Source organism: Odontomachus brunneus, unplaced genomic scaffold, assembly GCF_010583005.1.
Source record: "Odontomachus brunneus isolate Ranch 3 - 2012 unplaced genomic scaffold, Obru_v1 Obru_scaffold_024, whole genome shotgun sequence".
NCBI classification, from domain to species: domain Eukaryota; kingdom Metazoa; phylum Arthropoda; class Insecta; order Hymenoptera; family Formicidae; genus Odontomachus; species Odontomachus brunneus.
Genome location: NW_022639474.1, coordinates 924,483 through 947,322, shown reverse-complemented (window position 1 = coordinate 947,322; position 22,840 = coordinate 924,483). Strand labels below are relative to the sequence as shown.

At 40.5% G+C, this 22,840-nt stretch overlaps 1 protein-coding gene across 4 annotated transcripts in view; it reads right to left on the bottom strand.

Annotated features, from left to right (window-relative positions):
* Positions 1–21,225, bottom strand: part of LOC116842322 (disintegrin and metalloproteinase domain-containing protein 10) — a 179,202-nt gene extending 157,977 nt beyond the window's left edge. For 3 of the 4 annotated variants that reach the window (XM_032811362.1, XM_032811364.1, XM_032811363.1), the window contains exon 1: positions 20,055–21,225. In XM_032811362.1, the coding sequence (XP_032667253.1) occupies positions 20,055–20,124 (70 nt within the window). In that variant the 5' untranslated portion in view covers positions 20,125–21,225. The remainder of the gene's footprint in view (positions 1–20,054) is intronic. The other variant, XM_032811367.1, reaches the window with a different exon arrangement.
* Between the last annotated feature and the right edge of the window lie 1,615 nt (positions 21,226–22,840).

Below are 22,840 nucleotides of genomic sequence, written 5' to 3'. Positions count from 1 at the left end.
TCTCTCTCTCTCTCTCTCTCTCTCTCTCTCTCTCTCTCTTTCTCTCTCGTCCGCTTCTACGACCCATCTACATTCACCCGCCTTCGCCAGGCGGTTTTCCCCGGCCACTTTCTTTCTCGCGAGCATTAACGAAAGCGCGAGCTATAACGAGCCGGTAATAAAGGCCGTCAGGACGACCCGACGCGACGTGAGGGGTTGGGCGAGAGGAAGGAAGGAAGGAAGGAACGGCCAATTTATTGCTTCACGGTATCGCCGCTGCTAGGACGCGGTGGGAGGACGGCGGATAACCGAGGAGGCAAAAGCGCATTTACATTGTTCAGTCCGGATGCTCATTCTGAGCCACTTCAAATGAACATCGACGCGTGAAGCGAGCTATCAATCGCGATTCAATTAATTTGACAAACGTTGATGAATTCTTGAAAAATTTCAGACGAGTGTAGCTCTGTCGACACAAACACATTACACTGTTAATTAGTTCGTCAATCTTTTTAAAATAATTATTGTCGTTGTTCATCATCGTGAAATATTCTAATTTTACGCGTGGATGTCTCCTCGTGTGATCCCGAAATTTTACCTTTACTTTCGACCTGAACTTTGTAACGTCTGTATATTCTGAAATTAGTGTATGTCTAACATACATAGAAAATGAAGTTCAATTTAGCACTTTTAACTTGCGAAAAACTCTCTAAATGGCAAAATACCATTTTGCAAATGATCACGTAAATTTTTAATTGTTAATAAAAGAAAATTGCTGCATGATTATGCGATAATTAATTTTGACGTGGTTGTTTGCAAAATTTGACGTAGTTGTTTGCGAAATGATAGAATAATTTTTTATTCAGTTTGACGATTTCTACGCACATAACGGCTATGTCAATAATTTATCTTTTTCTTCTACTTTAAATTGCTTTTTGCGTATCCAAGGAACATATTCTGTATAAATAAATAGTTTCAGAGTTAAGTCGAGACCGTAAGTAGGCTCGAAATTTCGTCTCAGGATGAGGGCATGTAACAAAAGATCGAGTTGACGCTGTTCTCCAACATGGGAACGCGAAAATACAGCGACTGCGGTCACACAAAACGACCACATCTGAACGCTTGACGTTACCCAAATTTAGCCGCGGCAAGATGAGGGTTAAAGAGAGAACGAAAGAAGAGAAGGGTCGATGCGGGACGCGGCTCGCTCACCTCGCCGAAACTACCATGGGTACCATTTTGCGCGACCGATACGTCAGGGGTTATTTGCCAGGCTGGCGTACCGGCTAGCTGGCTAGAAGGGTGGCTGGTTTCGCCCGGACGGCACGTACGGGAAATTTACAATGCCCCGGTGACTCCGCCTGTAGTAGAACAACACCTTCGCCCGTGTTCGCGGCACTCCGTCGGCTGCTTATGCGGCATTCGATGTATGGATACCGAGAATTAACCCGCCTCTCAATCAACCCCACTCGATAACCCTGGAGTCTATGACTCGCACAGACGTGAAAGTATGTCTGCGATGTGTGGGGCGAGTAAGTTCGACAACTCGATAATAGAGGATCGATATCTACGGAGGTGGCTCGCGAATAAAATCGACCCAGTTCCAGCCTAACGGCGTAAGGACGTGTTCGAACCTGTTCGAACGTGACTTGTGATTTTTTTGATAAATATCTTGGAATTATTTGGGGCGTTAGGGCAGAAGCTTTATTAGGCGCCTGGAGCCATATATTGAGAGAGAGAGAGAGAGAGAGAGAGAGAGAGAGAGAGAGAGAGAAAGAGGGAGGGAGAGAAAGAAAGAGAGAGAGAAAGAATCGACCGAAAGTCCTACGCGAAAAGTTGAATTGACTGACTGTTCGACAACGAGAGAAGTTATGACCGATCGTAGAATCTGATATTTGCCGTTAATTAACTATTTAACGAAAAGCAAACTCGCATTACTCGCTTTGATAATTAGTCGATACAAATATTTGTCGTTAAACAACGGGCGAGATTAATATGACGTAATAATAGGATACTATACGGATATTATTTTAAATGTAAAGCAATATTAATAGTGGGGAATATAGTATTTAATTACCGGGAGTTAATTACCTGAATTGTGAAACACACGACACGTATGCACATACGCACACACGACAAAACTAGTTCACGAAAATTCGACGTTTATTTACAACACACGCGCGCGCGTTTCAATAGAAGAGTCACTTATCACGCGGATGTAACATGCGTTTAAATTATCGGTATGTTTGCAGCTTTCATCGCAGCGCGCGTTTCCCACATTTCCCGCAGATAGGACTGATTTGTCCCGACGTATTCTAGCCGTGGAACGGACTTTACCGGACAGGGACAAACGGAACGTCGCGAAATACGCGAGTAATCGAACGTATCCTGAAGAATCTTCGGGGATAAGACTCGGTAACCTTTATCCTCCAACGACTCGGTTCCCTCAGCGTAGGATATCGCCGAGATGTGGATATATAAAGTGTCGGTAACATCTTTCTCTCTCTTCCTCTCTCTTTCTCTCTCTTCCTCTTTCTTCCTCTTTCTTCCTCTCAGCCCCCTCAGCCCTCTCAGTCCCGTGGGAGCTCCCTAGACCATGGGGGTTCTCGGTTACACTCGGGGATTTAAGTCGAGAACAAAGGATCCTCGTCGCGAGGGTGGGCAGGGGAGAACGCCGCCGGCATGGATTTCGATTACGAGATAGAGACGGGATTTACATCGGCCAGATAGCCTACGGAGGCTCACGCGAAACTTTTGAGTATTATCCACGGGCCATTAAACTCCCGAGGTGGCCGTTATAACGTTAAGACGCGAGGAATCCACGTAGGAGAAAGTGTCGAGATCGACAAAAAGAAGAGACCGTGGCGCGTTCGAGCCGTCTTAGCATTGCTAATGCGGACTTCCGAAGCTGACGGTACGGTTTCACCCCCGATAGGGGGAAGGAAGAGTGGGAAGTACGATGTAATGAGCTTGTCCTGTGTTCCCCAGAAACGAATGTTTTCCTACGAAAAAAGCCTCTGTGGCTTTCTTATTAATCCTACAATCGTGGTCGCGATCAATTTACTAAGTGGTACAATTCGGTGAATCTTTGATAAACATATGTCTATTTAAAATACGAACAGTCATCCTGCATACACGGAGGAAAAGTTTTAATGTATTAATACAAAGCTTGTGGTTGTAGTGAACAAGTCATCACGTTTTAGCTGAAGGAAATAGAATTTCTTAGAACGACATTATGGCCGCAAGAATCACAGAAATTCTGCATCCTTCAAAACACGTTTGTTAAAACTAAACTCCTCATTAATGCAACTAAACTCCTCTTTCTCTGTATATGATTCAAAATTTGTAATTATAGATGATTCAAAATTTGTAATTATAAATGTATCTCATTTTCCCAGTTGACTGTATTTTTATATTTTTACTGTGTCCTTGAGACACACAAACACACAATCCTCTCTGTAAAAAAATAAGCTACATTTACAGGTTGAAAGTGTAAAGAAGATCATCGAAAATATTATTAACACATTCCACATTATATGGGAACTTTATTAAATTTCAGACAAATCTATTCTGATTGTACGATTGCATTGTTGATGATGATTGAAGTAAATGATGAGTACAACGTGCGGAAAATCGAGTGCTTGCTCTAATGGCAAATTAATGATGTTTAATATTTTAATTAAATTCCAACAAAACAGGAGGGAATTCGCGAGGCAATGAACATGTTGACATCGCGTCGGCAGATTCTATTCACGCAGATTTACATCCACACGAAAGCTCGCTCGCAATACCAACTTCGCGTCGATTGTGGACTTCAAGTACGTTCGAGCAATTTTGCATGCTTCGTATAACAGCTTCGTATAACAGCGAAGCCATGAAAAATACGACGAAGTTAGGAACACGTTCGTTGAAGATCATTAAAACGGCAATTGTAACAAAACGCGATATTTAGCAAAATCGCCGGAAAATTACATCAAAACTCGCGGAAATCTGCGGCGCTGAATTATCGGTGCAGCATTGCGACAGTATGAATCATCAGAGTCGTCTCGTAATATCGCGTTTTATTCCGTTGAACTAGCATAAAAACGAAAAAAAAATATGCGCACTAAGGATACCAACTCCGCTTCAGCGCGGTAAAGCGGAATTCCAAGAACGAGATAACTATAACAGGCCATGCGTATCGTATGCATTTGTTACAACTGGCTACACCAATGAGTCAACGCGATTAATTCCCGAGCAAAATAAGCGACTCGTAGACTACATTTGCGCTCAACGGACACGATATTGTTGTTTATTTGGCGTGCTCAATGAATTGAAATGCACGATAGTCCTTAACATTTCCTATTCGTCGATTCTCGCATACTGATTCAACAATGCGCCTTTTAGCTAGATTGAAGTGCTCAGAAACGAGGAATACACACAGAGAAGCATATCGTTCTACTGCTAAGATAAGCAATTACTCACTAGCAAAACATTTTATCGTGACAGCCTTAAAATGTACTCATCACTAATTTTAGAAAGGTCACTGTTGTGTGCTCAAAAGAAAAAAAAGAAGTTGTTTTCTCTAAAAATATTATAAACTTGATCGAAAAAAAAGTTGGTTCGATTTTATGTAGTAATATATTCGACCGTATTTTTATTTTTATATATATTTTTATAATATTCTGGATCTCGAAATGTTAAACTTCCTAGAATTCAGAATAAATTTCGAAGAAATTTGATCACTATAAACTTATGATAAATTTACGAATGTATAAACTCATAAAATATTTAAAATAAATAACATTTACTTAAATGCAATATCGTTCTGTGTAAAGAAAAATGTTGATGTATCCTTTGTATCTCGTTTAAAGGAAATTTTTACGATGAAGAAAATAGCTAATAGTACAATAAATAACACAATAAAAAACAGTTTAATCTTAATTACAAACGTCGCGTAACGTTTGATGCAGTGAAAAAATTGTCATTCACAATCATGAACGGATAAGCAAACGAACTTGGAAATATTCCGAAGGAGAACGACAACACATTTCCACGATATAATAAACATAAATGCAAATCTCGATTCATGTTTAAACTCATCGGGTGCTCTCGATAAACAGATACTCGTCTAAAAAAGGGACGTTACTCGGAGAAAATATATTAATTTTTTTTTTAATATAAATTCTTTTTAGTTTTGCTATGTTTTTAGTAATCCGGGATATATAGCGACTATCAGTAAAGTCCAGCTAAGGAACATAGTAAATTTTGCTAGAAACATAGTAAGTGTTTTAGTAATACATTTCAATTCCTAAAATATAAGTAACACGTGTAAAATAAAGAATAATGAATTACTGTATAATATCAATCTATTCCTCGGTTATTCTATAGTAACTTTTATCCTATAGTGATTTTTACCATAAAATTCTCTCCGTGGAAATATTTCAAAGTTGCGACACTAGTGACAATGAGCGTGTCTTATCACAAGTACAGTTATCCTATATTTTGTTTTGTAAATAAGAATTTCGATTCTACGAATTTATCATATCGCGTTTTATGTATCATATCCGTATTTCTTTATTATATCCTCATCTGACGTGTAACTTCTATCTAATCGTTCTATCTTCTTTCCTTTCTTTTTAACAATTACATTAAAAGCAAAAGATATAGTGGTGGCAACTACACGAGTTTTGTATAGAATTAATGTATACAGTTTAATAAATTATTTTTTAGTTATTGCAACTGAAGCTAAACTGTTACGAGAATTACGTAGTTATACGTAGAATTATAACGATAGTAGTAATTATAATATAGTATAACGCGATTATTCAATTCTAGTTACTATCTCTCTCTCTCTCTCTCTCTCTCTCTCTCTCTCTCTCTCTCTCTCTGCAAAATAGTTTATCCAACTATACACCTCAATTCCCTACACACAAAACACGTATACTTGTCAACTATATAATTACCGTCATCGGCCCTGCGCCCTGCGCGCGCGTGTCTTCTTCACTGAGCGTAAAACAACGCAATCGTACGGAATTTCACGCATGTGTGTAAAAGCATATTCATACAAACTTTCATACTCGGTATTATTACTTTCATACTCGATATTACTTCGCCCTCTCACGCTCTCGTCAGTAATATCTTGCAGTTATGCCATATCCTCGTGAATGAATCGTCACAACAAAGAGAAAACGAGTTCACGGACACCCCGTATATGCATTTACGATAAACTTCAAGCGGGCAGGATGACGAAGGCGACGTGAGGATTTTCTTGCGAGCGTCTCGCCTCGAAACACCGGCTTCTCTATCGCGCGTAACAAATGTAGACTCTGGTGCTGCTATCCGCTGCTAGATCGGCATCCAACGAGAGTAATCGCACGGACGCGTACAGGTGTGCGTGAGGAAAAGTATAGCGAGACTCGCGTGTACCAAGTCCGTCATATTTCTCACGACCATGAACGACGAAGTTGCAAGGTGATTAACGCGAAAAGCGTTACGTAAACGTGATCGTACAAAAGGTGCCTTGATTAATTAAACTTGTTACTTTACGATCGATTCGAGTTTATTATCAACACGAGCGCAGCGCGCTGATAGCCACCACGCTCGAATACGGAAGACTGAACTCTTATAAGCGGCGAGATAATGTGTAAGTGCCAGGAAATATATGTCTTCGGGGTCTGTAAACCGTAACAAATTGCCACGTCAAGGGCAATCACTTTATAATTCGTGTATAATTCGAGCCCGAGTCTCTATATCTCATGGTAGCTACTAAGTTATTCAAGTTTAGATATGAGCGCGCGCAACATTTGAGACCGACTTTCCAGCTAATCTTAACTGAAAGATTCATATTTTCAGTAGGTATATGGGTAAAAGATTTACTGTCACACAACTAAAACCTCGCTGGCCTAGCAAATCTATAGCCATTAAAAAAGGGCAGCCAGTTTGCTATGTAACAGTAATCAAGTTGCGGAGCTGCATTTGATGTTATAACACAATTTGTTAGAGCAAATTTGTTAGAACAGCAGAGATGATTCTATGCCACAACTAGTGGAAAATAGTTTAGTATATTCAACCAACCATTTTGCTGTTACATTAAAGGAAACTTGTTACATTAACGAATTTCAATATAGCTAACTCATTAGTTGTTCCAGTAGTAAAAGTTAGTCAAAGCAAAAATACTCATCTCGAATATTTACTCTTTGCAAGCTTGTTTAAATAGTATAATAAAATATTGCACAAGTGTAAATGCATTCACACAGTACATAGTATAATTTATATCAATATATTATATTACAAATACAATTAGGATAAACTCGGATATGATGGCAATATCGGAAAGATGGCCATAGGCTGTAATTTCTCTAATAATTGCAAAACATTGCGTTTGTGTAATCAGTCACAAAGATAATCGACATTTATCGTAGTGTATGTGCGTACATTTTTCGAAATAGCAAGATTATGAATATTATACTATATTTTTATTTTCAATTACCTGTAAAATTTCTCATGTATCCACTAAAATTTGCTGTAACGTCGAATAAATTAAAGTTAAGCTATCACAATCAACGTTAGATACATAAAGTAAGTATGTAAATTGTAATATGACATGCATTTTTATTTTCATTTTCACTATTTGTTTATAAGTACTATTATAATCGTCTTTTGGGTAAGATGGCCACTCATTGTAACATTTATAAAACAGAAGTCGTTATATTTCAAAAATTACTTTCAATATTACAATTAAATCTTATGTGCAATATGTTTTGATAAAAAATTGGATTTAAAATTTAAAGTTTTGTAATAGAGGTTTCTATCTTATATATATATTATATTTTTCACAAATAATATATATTAAATATCCTATACTAAAATGAATATATCAAATTATGTTTTTTTTATTATTTTATAAAATAATAGGTACAGAATGTTAAACATAAAATATGTATGGGTCATCTATTCCTTATGGCCATCTTGTCTTAAACATTTAAGTAAGATGCTCATATTTTGATATTTTTGTAATAAATAATTTCACTGAAGTATTTTTCTTTTAACTCTGATGGTATTATGTATTGTAGACTTCAGTGAAATAATGTGTCAAACACTATTAAAAAATAACAATAAGAAATGTTTTGCATTTTAAAAAAATATGGCTATCTTATCCGAGTTTACCCTATTAACGTAAAAAGGCAAATTTAAATTGCGTAACACATAATAACATATTCATTATTTGTAGTCAGAAATCGACTCGGCTGTTAAATTGGCTGCACTTCCTCCCGTAAAATGAACAAAAATATTTCTTCATTATCGTTTGAATAATTGCATTTGTTTAGTAAAATTAATGAATGTGTTTCGCAAACTTCAATTGACTCAAAATACGAAATTATTTGTTGCAATAACTAAGATAACATCAGCGAAAATACGTTTGCTTTATGAGCAAGTTGACAATTACTTCCAAATTTAATATCTTTGCTGCACTAACAAATCTGCTTAGTTAAAATGCTGAATTTTGTCCAGCAAACTGTAGATCTGCAGAATCAAGTTAAATCATTTTTCCGTGTAAGTAACCGAGTCACTTTGATCCACGAGTTTGCCAAAGACAGTGAGAGAGAAAGAGAGAGAGAAAGAAAGTTCGGACACTTTAGAAATTAAACGACACTTTTCATCATCGAGACTACTCCCGGAATTGAGACAAGGCTAGGTAGATACGCGGCGCGTGTTTACCCAGAAGTTTACACGCCCACTCTAGCGGAGCGTAAATCAGCTGTTGATTAAACGGAGCCTGAGTTTCGCGTGTCGCCTTGTTGAGCTGATTCGAAGTAGGCATTTGGCCCATTTCCAGAAACCCTCCAATTCATCCCCCTCGCCGCGAATCGGCGACTCCTCGATGGTCCTCGATCGTCTATCACCGCGACAACGAAACCTCATCTACCTGGACTTTGGTACTTCCTGCGATTCTATCTTTGTCTGCCCGTCATACGATTGGGTCGAGGTTGTTCGGTTCGGGAGAGAGACAGTGAAGAACCAACGCGCCTTTTATGGAAATGATAACGCGCATTGGTGAGCACGGAAAAATATGACATCACATGAGAAAATACGAGAGGAAGTGATATATCGAATTATAACATGTTCCCCTATGTTTGATTTTAACAGTTTTATTATATATTCCAAATTTTTAAACTTTTCTTAGCTTTCTACATATGAAATCCGGTATTGAAGTTTCAAGTATTCATTGAAAAGAGACAGTCGCGAAGTATGTTTAATTCTATGAAACTTGGTGTAAAAATAATTTACATTACAACTTCCATCCTATTTTAATCTTTTACTGGACCAACGCGTAATTTTCCAGCGAAAAATGTTGAAGGAAATTCAAATATCACTCTGAAATTAATTCATGAATCCTTCTCGGGCCACAAACTCCTATATTTTTGTTCCGTATTAGAATATTTTTCTTTAAATTATTCTCCTTTACATAAAGTTTGTTTGCTGAATTGTTGACAAAATTATTGAAAATCTCCCGTTTCTCATGGAAGGAACATTTCCCGTCAAGTTGTTACGTTGCAAAATTTTACAACAGTTGCAAAAAATATACTTCAGCTAAAAATACACGGTAATCCAAGGTTCACAGAGATCAAATGGCCGTAGTTATGCAAGAATGATCAAACTCATATAAAGTATGTCTCGAGAAAAATGAAGATAAAAATTTAATATATAATTTAAAAAATATAGGTAGCACTAAGTCCTTCGTAATCAAGAGATCAAGCATAGTCACAAGTTTCTTTCTTTAAGGAACAATTTTTTTCTCTATTCATTGACAAGTTTAATCCTTAAAACAATGAATAAAAATACGCAACTACACGAAAAAAAATATTTGATTGAATTAACCAAATATCTGGTCGAATATGAACGGTCCAGAAATTCCGATTGAAGTAACCCGAATTCTGTTTAAGTTAGCAAGATTTTTGGTTGAGTTAAACAGAATTCGGGTTACTTTAATCGGAATTTCTGGATCGTTCATATTCGATCAGATATTTAGTTAATTCAACCAAACCTTTTTTCCGTGTAGTAAAAAATAACTGATAGAAGATAAAAACTGTTTTTTAATTAATTGTTGGCGCCCATAAGGCTTGGACTATTTTACTTTATGCAGAGAAATATACGGACTATCCATTGCCGCAAAAATTCAAGAATCATAATTTAGTAGATTGGATCATTCTTGCATAGCTGTGGCCAAATATCAATGACGATTTTAGAGGATTTCGCATTGCTATGTGTTTTCGAGTTTCGAGCGAAAGGAGAAAAGGCGATAAGCAAAATTATGCATGTGATTAGACTGAACTCGCGACTGCCGATCTATTTTTCGCAGACGAGTAATGTGAAAGCCCGAAATCTAGAAAAGGCCAGCGCGACGTCACAAGACGAACTATCGCGAACACTCGCATGTACCAACGGTAAACCCTTCTGCTCCTCCGAGCGGAGTCGAATAGCGCGGTTGTGCCAGGAATGCCGAGTGGGAAGTTTTGCGGCGACCACCTATATCCCTGAATACGGAATAACCCCGGAGGTAAGATCCCCCTTGATCTCTGGGAATTCCGAATTCTCCTGAGAATCCCCGCGCATCCCCACGACTTGCTCCCCCGAAATTCCCGCGAAAGTTCATCTCGCTAAACATCGCAAAGACGAAGCCAAGCGCCTTCTAGAAAGCTCTAAGCAAGCTTCGACAATAGAGCTGCTGTGCCAAAAAAAGCATTTCTCCTTGCCGAAAGGAAAGTTTGAACCCTTCAATTAATCAACGAAAAAAAAATTGCTTATGTAAATTTGAGTAACGTAGCAAGTTAAAAAATATCGTGTAAGAGAAAAAAGTGCGGATTCCTGGACGCGTACTTAATCCTGAATATCCTTATCATTTTGGTATTTAAATGTGAATATTTGAACTTTTAATAATGAAAATATATGTATATATCCAATATATATATATATATATATATATATATATATATATATATAATTTTTATGTTAAAAGTAAATTGAAATATTTGTGTTTAAAGACCAAGACAATAAGAATTTGAATGAAATAAGATTAGATATGTGTCCGTGTATTTTGATACTTTTACCTTACGCTACACGCTTAATCCTTTGAGTCGTACATTTTATTTCTCAGTAAAGTTTCTTCAAATTTAGCAAGGTAAAATATTTCTAGGTAACTAATTACGAATTTAAAATTAGAAAGTTAAAATTCGAAATAACAATCATAAATTTCTAAAATTAGCAATCCCGCTTTTAGCATGATTAAAAAATAATGATATTTCCTCGACATGAAAAAAAAATATTTACGCTTTTGACAAGAAAAATTTGCAGAAAATATTATTAATATTTCAATAATTTACTATAAAAAATAAGGCTTACAGAAAATTTTGAAAAAATATGTAAAATACTGTTAATGGTTCTTAATGTGTCGATTCCACTTGTATGAACTTGGCACACCATATTTAAAAATGTGACATTTTTTTAGAGTTCTGATACTCTCTTGAAAAGTTCTAGAGCTCTATGCAACAATTTTAAATAGTTCCGATCATTAAATACAAAAAAATAGACTTTTAAAAAAAGGTGCGCTAAGTTCACACAGCGCACCTAATCAGTGTAATCAACTATTTCTTTAGAGTTCCGGTTTGTTTTACAATAGTTCTAGAGTTCTATATCATATATAACAATAGTTCTACTAATTAAAAGCGAAAAGTCGATTTGCGAAGACCTAATTCACAAAATGTGAAATACCGACAACAAAATAAGAGAGATTAACACTATTTCGCGAGTTCTGCATATTTGAAAATATTTTCAACATTCACTTGTAATCAGGGAATAAAAATATAAAGAGTTTTATGCGATAGCAGAAATAATTTCTTCATAAAAAATTATAAAGTGTTCAAGGTCGCGTAATTTTAGCAGCAGGAGGGGTGCGCCATCCGCACTTTGAGAGTTCTATTGGTTTAAAAATATTTTTAACGTTCACTTATGATCAGAAAACGAATGTCCAAAGAGTTCTGCGCAACAGCAGTAATAATTTATTTATAATAAATCATATAGTATTCGAGGTCGCGTACATCTACGAGCAGGTGGGGTGCGCTACTTGCGCTTTGAGAGTTCTGTAGGTTTAAAAATATTTTCAACGTGAAAATATTCGTTTTCTGATCATAAGTGAACGTTAAAAATATTTTTAAACCAATGGAACTCTCAAAGTGCGGCTGGCGCACCCCTCCTGCTGCTAAAGTTACGCGACCTCGAACACTTTATAATTTTTTATGAAGAAATTATTTCTGCTATCGCATAAAACTCTTTATATTTTCATTCCCTGATTACAAGTGAATGTTGAAAATATTTTCAAATATGCAGAACTCGCGAAATAGTGTTAATCTCTCTTATTTTGTTGTCGGTATTACACATTTTGTGAATTAGGTCTTCGCAAATCGACTTTTCGCTTTTAATTAGTAGAACTATTGTTATATATGATATAGAACTCTAGAACTATTGTAAAACAAACCGGAACTCTAAAGAAATAGTTGATTACGTGCGCTGCGTGAACTTAGCGCACCTTTTTTTAAAAGTCTATTTTTTTGTATTTAATAATCGGAACTATTTAAAATTGTTGCATAGAGCTCTAGAACTTTTCAAGAGAGTATCAGAACCCTAAAAAAAATTTCACATTTTTAAATATGGTGTGCCAAGTTCACACAAGTGTCGATTCCTAATAGTAGCTCTAAAATTACTTTTGTTTGAATAAAGTCCCTCTTTTCACTTTAATTTGCTCATAATAATTTAACAATTAAACATTCAAATTATTTTTTACCTATTTTTAATTCCTGTTTATAAGAGTGTGTAGAGTAATAATATAATCGACTGCGTCTGTCGATAAGTTAGTTAAAATTACTAAAAATAAAGAAAAGTAGGTAGGACACTAACGTCTCACTATGGTTCAAAAAATTCAATGAACTATGCACGCGACGATCTCGATGGAGGAGCAGAAAAATCGGTATATCGCAAAGATTAGTCGGAACTTTGCTAACAATGTAACTTCAGAAAATCTGAATATCGTAATGTAACTTCGTTACACAAAACTTCAATGCAATTTCAGGAATGATTATACTTCCTATTGCTGGATGCGCGACTTTGACTCGCAAATTATATCGCTGTCGTTCACAAACAGCACAAGATAACGATGCAAAATGCAGGTTACTCGCTGATGATATGTTAGCAAGATGACTCATGTGCCCTAAGAAATGTATTCGAAGCTTCGAAACCTTTGTTATGCATGTGGAGCGTTCACGTTTGACGCAACCGAGATCTGATGGAAGCACTAGAGCGTTCGCTATCACTTATTCATTCCAATACTTTACCGAGAACGCAAATGGCTCATGACGTGATCGCTCAAGTATGTCCGCGGTATATACATATGTACTATTCGTTGACGCACAACTTTTCGACGTGCCGACAGAAAGAGCGAGGAACAGTTCGTCCACGGAGACGCGAATCGCACCGGAGTTTGGCACGCGAATTTCGCCCGTCCAGATGCCCGACGTAACACACTCACTAAACGCATTGAGAGGACCTTGAACGGCGAAACGTCGTCTGGGCGTAACCGAGACTCATTCGGGACAGAACGGATAATAATGGAAGTCCCAAATACGGTTTCGACAACCGCGGGCGCAATATCGGCTTGATTGCGTTAGAAATCAGAAGCTGGGACTAAGCTCGATCTTCGAGAAACGACGGCGGTGGCGACGGCAGCGGGATTGCCAACGACGCGAATTAATTCCACGACCCCGAGTGTCGACGAACTTCGCCGCATGCGAGGACGAATCGTCCCCGGCGCAATTACCAGGACGATTCCCGTCACGTGAAAAAGTAAGGTGACCAGACGTCCCGATTTTTTCGGGATAATCCCAATTTTTCACCCTTCGTCCCGAATTTTTTCGAGTGCTACTCGGGACACCGATTTGTCATCATTTTCAATAATTGTCAAATAATTTTCGGATCTTTTTACCCCCTCCCCTCGCTTCACACATTTATGAAATGTCCTGAATTTAGGGCTGGGAAATTTGGTCACCTTACATATACCGCGAAGAGAAACGAGAAGATTACTTACAAATGACATCTTTATGATATGCTTCGGCGATCGCACATCGCTATTCTCGACACTCCCGATACTTATTTCCGCGCGAGACTCACTTTCGACGGGTTAAAGACGCGTAAAATGCGGAACGATGTCGATCGATGTGTCCATAGCGGTTGCTCCATGCAGAAAGATCGAGAATCAAGATGGTCGCGCGATCGTTGAATCGCGCTGAAAATATACGCCAATATATGAACGGCGCCGCGGCCGAAAAAAGCGCGCTCTATGAGATATTTCTCTTTTCCTAACAAGCTGACGCAACCGCCCGAATATTCCGCATATCTCTCTCTTTCTCTCTGATTGCCATCGCATTTCTAATTCCCGTTCAATAAATCCGACGATCGCCCGATTCTATTGCTACTTGAGCGAGTCGATGTTTTTAGTAAATGTAAAGGACGTCGGCAAGCACCGACTGTACATACCGCGAGGAGAAACGAGAAGATTTCTTACAAATGACGTCTTCACCATACGCCCCAGCGATCGTACATCGCTATTCTCGACACTTCCGAGACTTATTAACGCGCGAGACTCACTTTCGATGGATAAAAGGTACGAGAAACGCGGAGCGATGTAGATCGATGTGTGTCCATGGCTGCTGCTTGGCGCGAAAAGATCAAGCATTTCGCGCGATTCATTACCAACGCCTAGATTGAATAACCACGATGACAACTTCATAATGCGAAACGAATGCGATTGGTCTAGAGTGGTTAGGGGCTGAACACAATAAAAGGAATAAGGAATAGAGAATCGAGAATAGAGAACAGGAAACGGAAAATAGGGAAAAGTTCAATATTAAAACATGAAACCTAATTCATCAACGCAGAATAGAGGAATAGAGAAATAGTGTTATTACTTGTTTTCAGTATTCCTTATTCCTTATTCTCTGTTCCCTGTTCCTTATTCCTTTTATTGTGCTCAGTCCCTTAGTAACTCGAGCAAGTGGTTAAGACATCCGCCGTACAGATCGCGTCGTTGTAGACGCGCGACCTCGTTCGCATCACTGGTGTGTTCTCATATTCATGCACTTTTGGCACTTTCGACGCGCTAATAAACTTTTGGTGTACGTGATTGACAGCGCGCGCGTCTGCGATCTTTTCATGCCAAGCAAATGCCATGGACATAACGTTCCGATTTCCATACGTCTTTCGCTTGTATCCTGTGAGTCTCCTACAGAAATAAGTATTAAAGTGCCGAAAACAACGACGTGCGGTCGTTAGGATATATCGTAAGTACATTATTACGGAGTAATCTCGACACATACAGCTAAGGTGACTAGACATCCCGTTTTTTCACCCTTTATCTCGAATTTTTTCGAGTGCTATTCGGGATACCGATTTGTCATCATTTTCAATGATTATCAAATAATTTTCGGATTTTTTTATCCCCCTCCTCTCGTCCCTCGCTTTACACATTTATGAAGTGTCCCGAATTCAGGGCTGGAAATCTGGTCACTTTAGAAAAAGGCAACGGCCCGAATTACTATCCTCTGTCCGGCACGGAGCGCAACGCTTCGAGATGAAGATCGCGGCGGAGTCTGAAACTCCGTAAAGGAAAACCGACCTTTTGTCCTTGCGATACGGCACACAGGACAATGAAATCACTCGGCCAGCAGTCCATCCTAACTCTATCTTCATATTCCGAACACAATGCTATGTCCCAAAGCGGCTTTTTGCTAGAGCTCGTTCGCTCTCTAGAGCTCTCCTCTCTCTCTTTCTGTCTCTCTATCAGTCTCCCGAAGTGAACATTTCGTGGGAGGATTTGTCGCGCGACGTACTTTTTCTCTCTTTCTCTCTCTCTCTCTCTCTCTCTCTCTCTCTCTCTCTCTTTCTCTCTCTCCCCTTTCCCGCAAAGTTTTCATTAAACGAAGAGCGCCCGGAGAGAGTTCCTCCGCGAAACGGCGGGCTCACGTCTAACGCGGGAAGCAGCGAGAAATCGGCGATAATTAAATTCGATAAGAAAGGAAACGCGCGAGAGAGGGCGCGACGGTGTCTCGCTTCTCTGTCCTCGGAAGAAATATCTCGCCTCACATACGACGCATGCGACGTAGTATTACACCGTATATATACTCGGCGGCGATCCGGGAGCAGCGCGCGCTCCGAGAGCGGCGAGCATATTCGCGCTCTTATCGTCGCGAAGCTGTTTGCGTATAAAAGCTGCTTACACACGCGAGGCCCCTGCACATGCGAGGTCTTTACAAATGCTGAATCCTCGTACACGCGAGATCCTTGCAAACGCGCCAGAGAGCGAAGGAAGGAGTATGTGTGTGTGTGTGTGTGTGTGTGTGAGGGGGGGGAGGGAGAAAGAGAGAGAGTGCATTTACGAAGTCCCTGCACACGCGAGATCCTTTAAAATACGAGAGCTCCCGCGCACGCGAAATTCTTACACGTGCGAACTTCCGGATGATCGCCCGGTTAGGAACGCGACGAAACTATGTACTGTGCAGAATTACGACGATATTTTGTCGCGGCGGCGGTGGCGGCGGCGTCGACGACTACGACGACGATTCGCGGAAGTCGGGCCCGAAACGCGTATTAATCGACGATTTTATGATCGTCGATAAATTTAATCCCGTCCGCATATCGTTAATAGCTAACGGTACAATGGTACCGTCATAAATTGCGTTCACGAGAGAACGTCCGGTATTATGATCCGCCTGCGCGCAGGAACCTCCACACTGGCAGGAGAGCTTTCTTCGCTCTTCTCCGTAACCGTAAATAGTACAGTGACGTGCACGCGCACCGACATATAACTATCGTCCAGCGCGGCGGCGGTGATCGCTGATTGTGACTTCCGTCGAGGGCCATTCACATCGTGTCGCGCGCGCCGGAGGAAGAAGGAAAAAGAGAGAGAGAAAGAGAGAAAGAGAAAGAAAGAGACGGAGACTTTCGCAATCGTCTCGTGACGATCGTACGACTTCACGCGTCGCGCATTTGGTCTACGCAATGTTAATTACTTTCGCTACTGTTGTATAAATCTAATGTAAATAATAATTTTTTTTATTCAAGTATAATAGTCTCACAAGAGGTACATCATTATTTTTATGATAATAATATTTTTCCCAACATTTAAAAACATTATAAATCCCAATCCAATATTCTGCTTCACTTTTCATTCGTAAAAATTATCTTTGAATAATAAGGACATATTTTTTCTTGCTGAATCACATAAAATCTGTTGATACAATTAACTTATCTTCGTTTAACTATGTAATTTTATTTTAAGATTTACATATTGAAAATAAAAATCTGCCAAAGAAGAATGTTATTTCTTTCTTTCTGTGTATATTTTCTTATCTAAAAAATGTTTTACATCGGTACAAGTAGATTATATTGTTAATACTCACCGAATAAATATTTCTTTTTACTTTTTAGATATTTTTATCTCGGTGTAAAGTCGCGAAACATCAACTCTGTGTGTCGCGTGATTTCCTTCGACACGGAAAAAAATTCAAAGGGCATAAGGAACGGCGCGAATTTCTATTCAAAATAAAAGATGAGCGTTGCGTCGCGTGCTCCTCGTGGTCTTAGTATCGCATGTCGGACATTTCGCCAAGATTTCGATAATGAAACACAATTTGTCGCATTTGTTTGCCTCACAAGGCAACGCGATGCAACGGAGGGTTAAGGGCAAACCGCGGTTCAGCGGACAAACGTCTGCATCGATTGCAGATGACGAAACGGCCGAAGGAAAATTGCGGCGAGTTCATAGCGTTTAAAATCTAACGATCGGATGACGCACTGCGACGCACAGTGTCGAATGATTGGGGCCGAAAGGGCTGTGAGAAACTCGCGGAGCAGATCGCGGAGGATCGCACGGCGACGGTAATTCACATTTTCCGCGACTCGATTCGGCGATCGCGTTCGGCGTGCGTTTCCTATGCGACGCGGATTTCGCGGAAATGATGACGCGGAGCATCGTATTTCCTCTTCCTGACACGGAATATACAGAACACTCAAAGGAAAGACCGATCGCTTGTTTCTTCTGCTTTCTTTTTTGCAGCTGAAAGGTATACCTCGATAAAAAGGAACGAGATGGGGACAGATAAACGCTCGCGAGCGGTAATATTGCGGAATCGGAAAGAAATATTTGCGATCGAGAACACGCGCACGTGAGATATGTTGATATTATTGCGCGCCGCGAAAGAGATTTATTTACCTTTGTTCAAAAGTTTAAACAAGATAACAGAACGATGTGCACACACGCGCGCGCGTGTGTGTGACTTCAGTAACAGGCGATCGACAAATTTACGCGACGTTACCGCAAGTGGGATGTAATAACAAAGTCGGGTTTAATCGAGAATCGAGTGTTTTTATGCCGCGCCAATTGTTCGCGTGTCCTCTTTTGTGATATATTTATTTACACATCGTATATATATATATATTTTTTTTTTATAACTTTTGACCTCTCGAATTGTATCTTGCGTGATTTACTGAATAGATATTAGAATCACGTATTTCTCAATAATTGTTTTATAAACTCTCACACAACATTCGATAACATAAAATATATGGAGAGAATATTATAGTTTTTTATAAAATAAATTTTTTTAAATTTCGCTATATGTTTTCAATAATCCAAGAATAGACTAGTCGGTAAAGAATAGTCGGTAAAGTCTATCTTGACAAGAAACATAGTAAATATCGTTAGAAACAGCAGATTTTGCTAGCGACATACCTAGATAGATTTTCATGATTGTCATTACATGAGACAATAAATGTGAGGAAAAGTTTTTTTTATTACATTTATGAGGCAAACACACTATACCGAATTATAATTATTAGATTTACATTATATATAATGTGAATGTTTTATTACACTGATGCTTTAAAATTTACTAAAAACTACTCAGATTTTTGTATTATATTTTGCATGATATGTTGTTTTGAGCAAATTTCGATAATTTTCATATTTCTTCCGTCATTCTATTTCGTCTTTCTATGTGATAAATATGAGTGCTGCATGAACCACTCATAAGGAACTTTACAAATCGCGACTAATGAAGTTGCTGGCAAATTTACGCACATCTGTTCATCTGGGTAGCATGTATTTTAGTAGCTCATTTCAGTGCCTAAAATATAAGTAGCATATGTGAAACGAATTACTGCAGAATGTCAACTTATATTCCCTAATTATAAAATCCTGCATTAATTCTTACCATAAAATCCTTTTCGTATAAGATAAAAATAAAAATTGCACTTAAATTTCGGCGATGAAAATGTCATCGTAACACGTTATTATGTCATCGTTAAAACACTTTGAATATTGCACTTTTGAAAAAATTTTATGACTATTTCACTTCTGATAACAGGAACTTGATAACAGGATACTCTATGCACAGATGGAATATAAATTCTGCTACGACAAACAGAATGACGCAAACTTTTCGCAACGACTATATTTAATCCAGCAATTCTGCAAGTTAAAGTTCAAAACAACAACGGCCTTTGTCGTCGCAAACAGGTGGAAACGAAATCGTAATCTGAGAAACCGACATGGCTCAAACGTGGCGTCATGCGATATTCTCCTCGTTCGCAACTCATTCAGAGTGACCGAAATCGCACGTCCACGATTTCGCGAATAGTAAGAATTTGGGGCTATTATCTTATCGTAATTATTTCAAACCACTAATTAGTCTCGTGGTCGCTGGGCTGTTCGGAGGAGAGAGCGCAGAGAGACACGCCATAGGCGCGCTCGTGAAAGAGTGATGATTCACAGGAGACACGCGCGCGCGCGCACGCACACACCATAGCAACACTTCATACATTCTCATGCAATACCCGGCATATATACATGCGAGAGAGCGCGAGTCACGTTCTGCTGGACAACGCGGAGCTGGTCATAAGGTGCACAATAAAGAAAAACACGACGGCACGGTGCACACATTGAAATAACAAGTTTTGAAATGTTCGTCGTGATTGCATGGGTTGGCACTTACCGCTCTCGATGTAGGATACCAGCGACAGCAGCAGCAGGCAGAGAACGTATCCGCACGTGTCACTGATCATCGTAGTACTATATTCCCTGCTGCAGTCGAGACACGCCGCTGGACTATCTGACGTCGGCACCAATTCGCGAGTACCCGCGGACAAACACAACAAACAAACGGCGCGCGACCTACACGACGCGACGCGGCCCAGCAACACGGCGGAGCACGGCACGGCGTTGCCGCCAGCAACAGGATAAGCGACGCCGACGGGGAAGAACGCGCGCGTCACGGCCGCATCACCTTTTTCTCCACTTGTTTCCTCCTTGCCCTCCAGCCGTACTCAGACCAGCACTGCACCAGCACACCACCGCGCGTCTCGATCACCACCGGACAACGAGTCACTCCGCGCGTCGCGCTCCGCTCGTTCGCGGGCGACGACAATAATCGACGTGGGCGACGACGGCGACGACGCGCGCTCGCTCGTTCGCTCGCTCGCGGAGGACGCGGATGATCGGCTGCGTTCGGTACCGCCGCGGCGACACGTACGACGACTACGAAGCGTCTCTCTCTTTCTCTTTCTACCTCGTTTGCCCTCTCTTTCTCGCTCGTTACCCTTCTCTCGTTTCGCGTTCTCGCTCTCTCGCTCGCTCCCTTTCGTCCCGTTGCTTCCGGAGCGCGGCGAGGTCTACGCCATCATTTTCCCGTGGAGATCGTTCTCTCGCACGCGGACGCTGCACGCCGACTAGCGCACACATACATACACGCGACAACGATCCGCCCCTTGTCTCGCGACTTCCGCGACTCGCACTGCTCGCGCCTCGCTCGCTCCGTTTCGTCTATTCGCCGCCTCCGTGAGGCCCCACCAGCACGGGCGCTCCGTTCCGCGCCGACGACAGTCCGTGGCTCGCTCGCGATGACGCTCGCAAACAGCTGACGGACCCGCTGGCCGTTTCTTCACGCACGGCGCGGCGACGACGACGACGACGACGACGATGACGACGACGACGACGACGACGACGACGGCGACGACGACGACGACGACGACGACGACGGCGACGACGACGACGACGACCACTCGATACTTAGCAGACGCATCGCAACAGCAACAAACACGCACACATACACGGGACGGGAACACGCGCGCACGGACACTACATTCGCCACTGTCGCCGTTGACACAGTCCTGCCACCCCCGGGCTTCTGCACTTCCCTGGCTCACTCGTTATGACGTCGCGCTCGACGCGTTCTCCCCTCCATTCGCCGCCTCGTACTCGCGCGCGCTGCTGCCGCGAGATGACGACTCTTGTCGCGCGGTACGTCGGTTATCGAGTTGTGATCCAACCGCAATATTTGCGCGGCTTCGAGATGAACGGCCTCGAACCTGCTGTTGAATCGACTTCAACCTGCTGTTGAATCGTACTACTCGAAGATGATGATTCTTTTGATCCTTCATAGTCCTTTAATAGTTGAGAGAAAGTGAATCTTCTGACCCATTGTCGACTGACTAACGCTCTGTTAGACCCGCTAAGATGCGACTGACGGGGTACCTGGTGTCATCTAGCGGTGTTATCTGGCGGCGTCGCGGCAAATTTACCCGTTTGATACGGCAGAAAGAAGCATGAGAGCAGCCACCAGCCTGATTTCAGTGCTCAGAGCTAGGCCATGGACGTAAGAATACATGGACAGAGCGCAAAGTGCGATTATAGACGAGGGGCTGTGAAGCCTAAGGTCTATCGCACACAAATTGACATAACTGCATATGCATAGCATAAGACCGTATGTACCAATGAGCATCGAGTATTAAGTCGCCATATTGGTGTTCGATGCTTAATATTTGATGCTCATTACGTATGATGATTACGATCGTATGGTCCATACGATCTTATGCTATGCATATGCAGTTATGTCAATTTGTGTGCGATAGCCCTAAGATGTAAGAGCATTACATCGTCGCGGCCATCATAGTGTCGAAGGTTTGTATCTATTGTCTATGTATAAAAACAGCGACCGTCGCCATCATGGTATGTTAACTCCAGGATACATACAATTATTCCCCTCACCTCTTGGGCTTCATCCCCGCAACAATTCGCTCCGTTCATATATTCCTACGTCCATGAGCTAGGCGCATTTTCGAGACGCCATCTAACAAAATGCGCCTTTACTACATTCGTTAGGCGTATTTTCGCGATGGTAATGATAAAATGTGTCTGATTCGTGCCTGTTGTACTTCCGTACAATGATAGTAAGTTAAAAAAAGACAAACGTTCAATCACTCTATTCTTGTCTTACTACTGATGAGCGGACCGCGCGACGTAGGCACGAAACGAGCGGCGATATTATCACAAAACTAGGGGTACGGTTCAGCGGGCGTTGCAAATGCTTTGGAGCGTTTTTACTTTTTTCTCTTTCTTCATTCGAATCCGAGGAATAAAACAAGAGGAAGAAACGCTGCGCAGTATTTGTAGCAGTTGTTGGGCCACACCCTTTATCATCTCTCATCAGTCTCGTCTTTCTCGCGCTGCGTTCTACGTAATTTTGCAAGGAAAAAAGATTTGAAAAATGGATAATATAAAATAATAAATAAATATGCAAGCTTAAACATGCTGCTCATATTTTTTTGCATTTTTTTTTTTTTTTTTGCTTATTTCTCGGCAACCACAAAAGATATCGATGTGATTTAAAGAAAACAAAGTTCTCCACAATTTATCCTGTTGGAATTCAGAGTTTACGTCGCTGGCTTGCTTTACGCGTACGTCTCGCGGATCGCTCATCTGTGGTGTGACAAGAACAGAGCG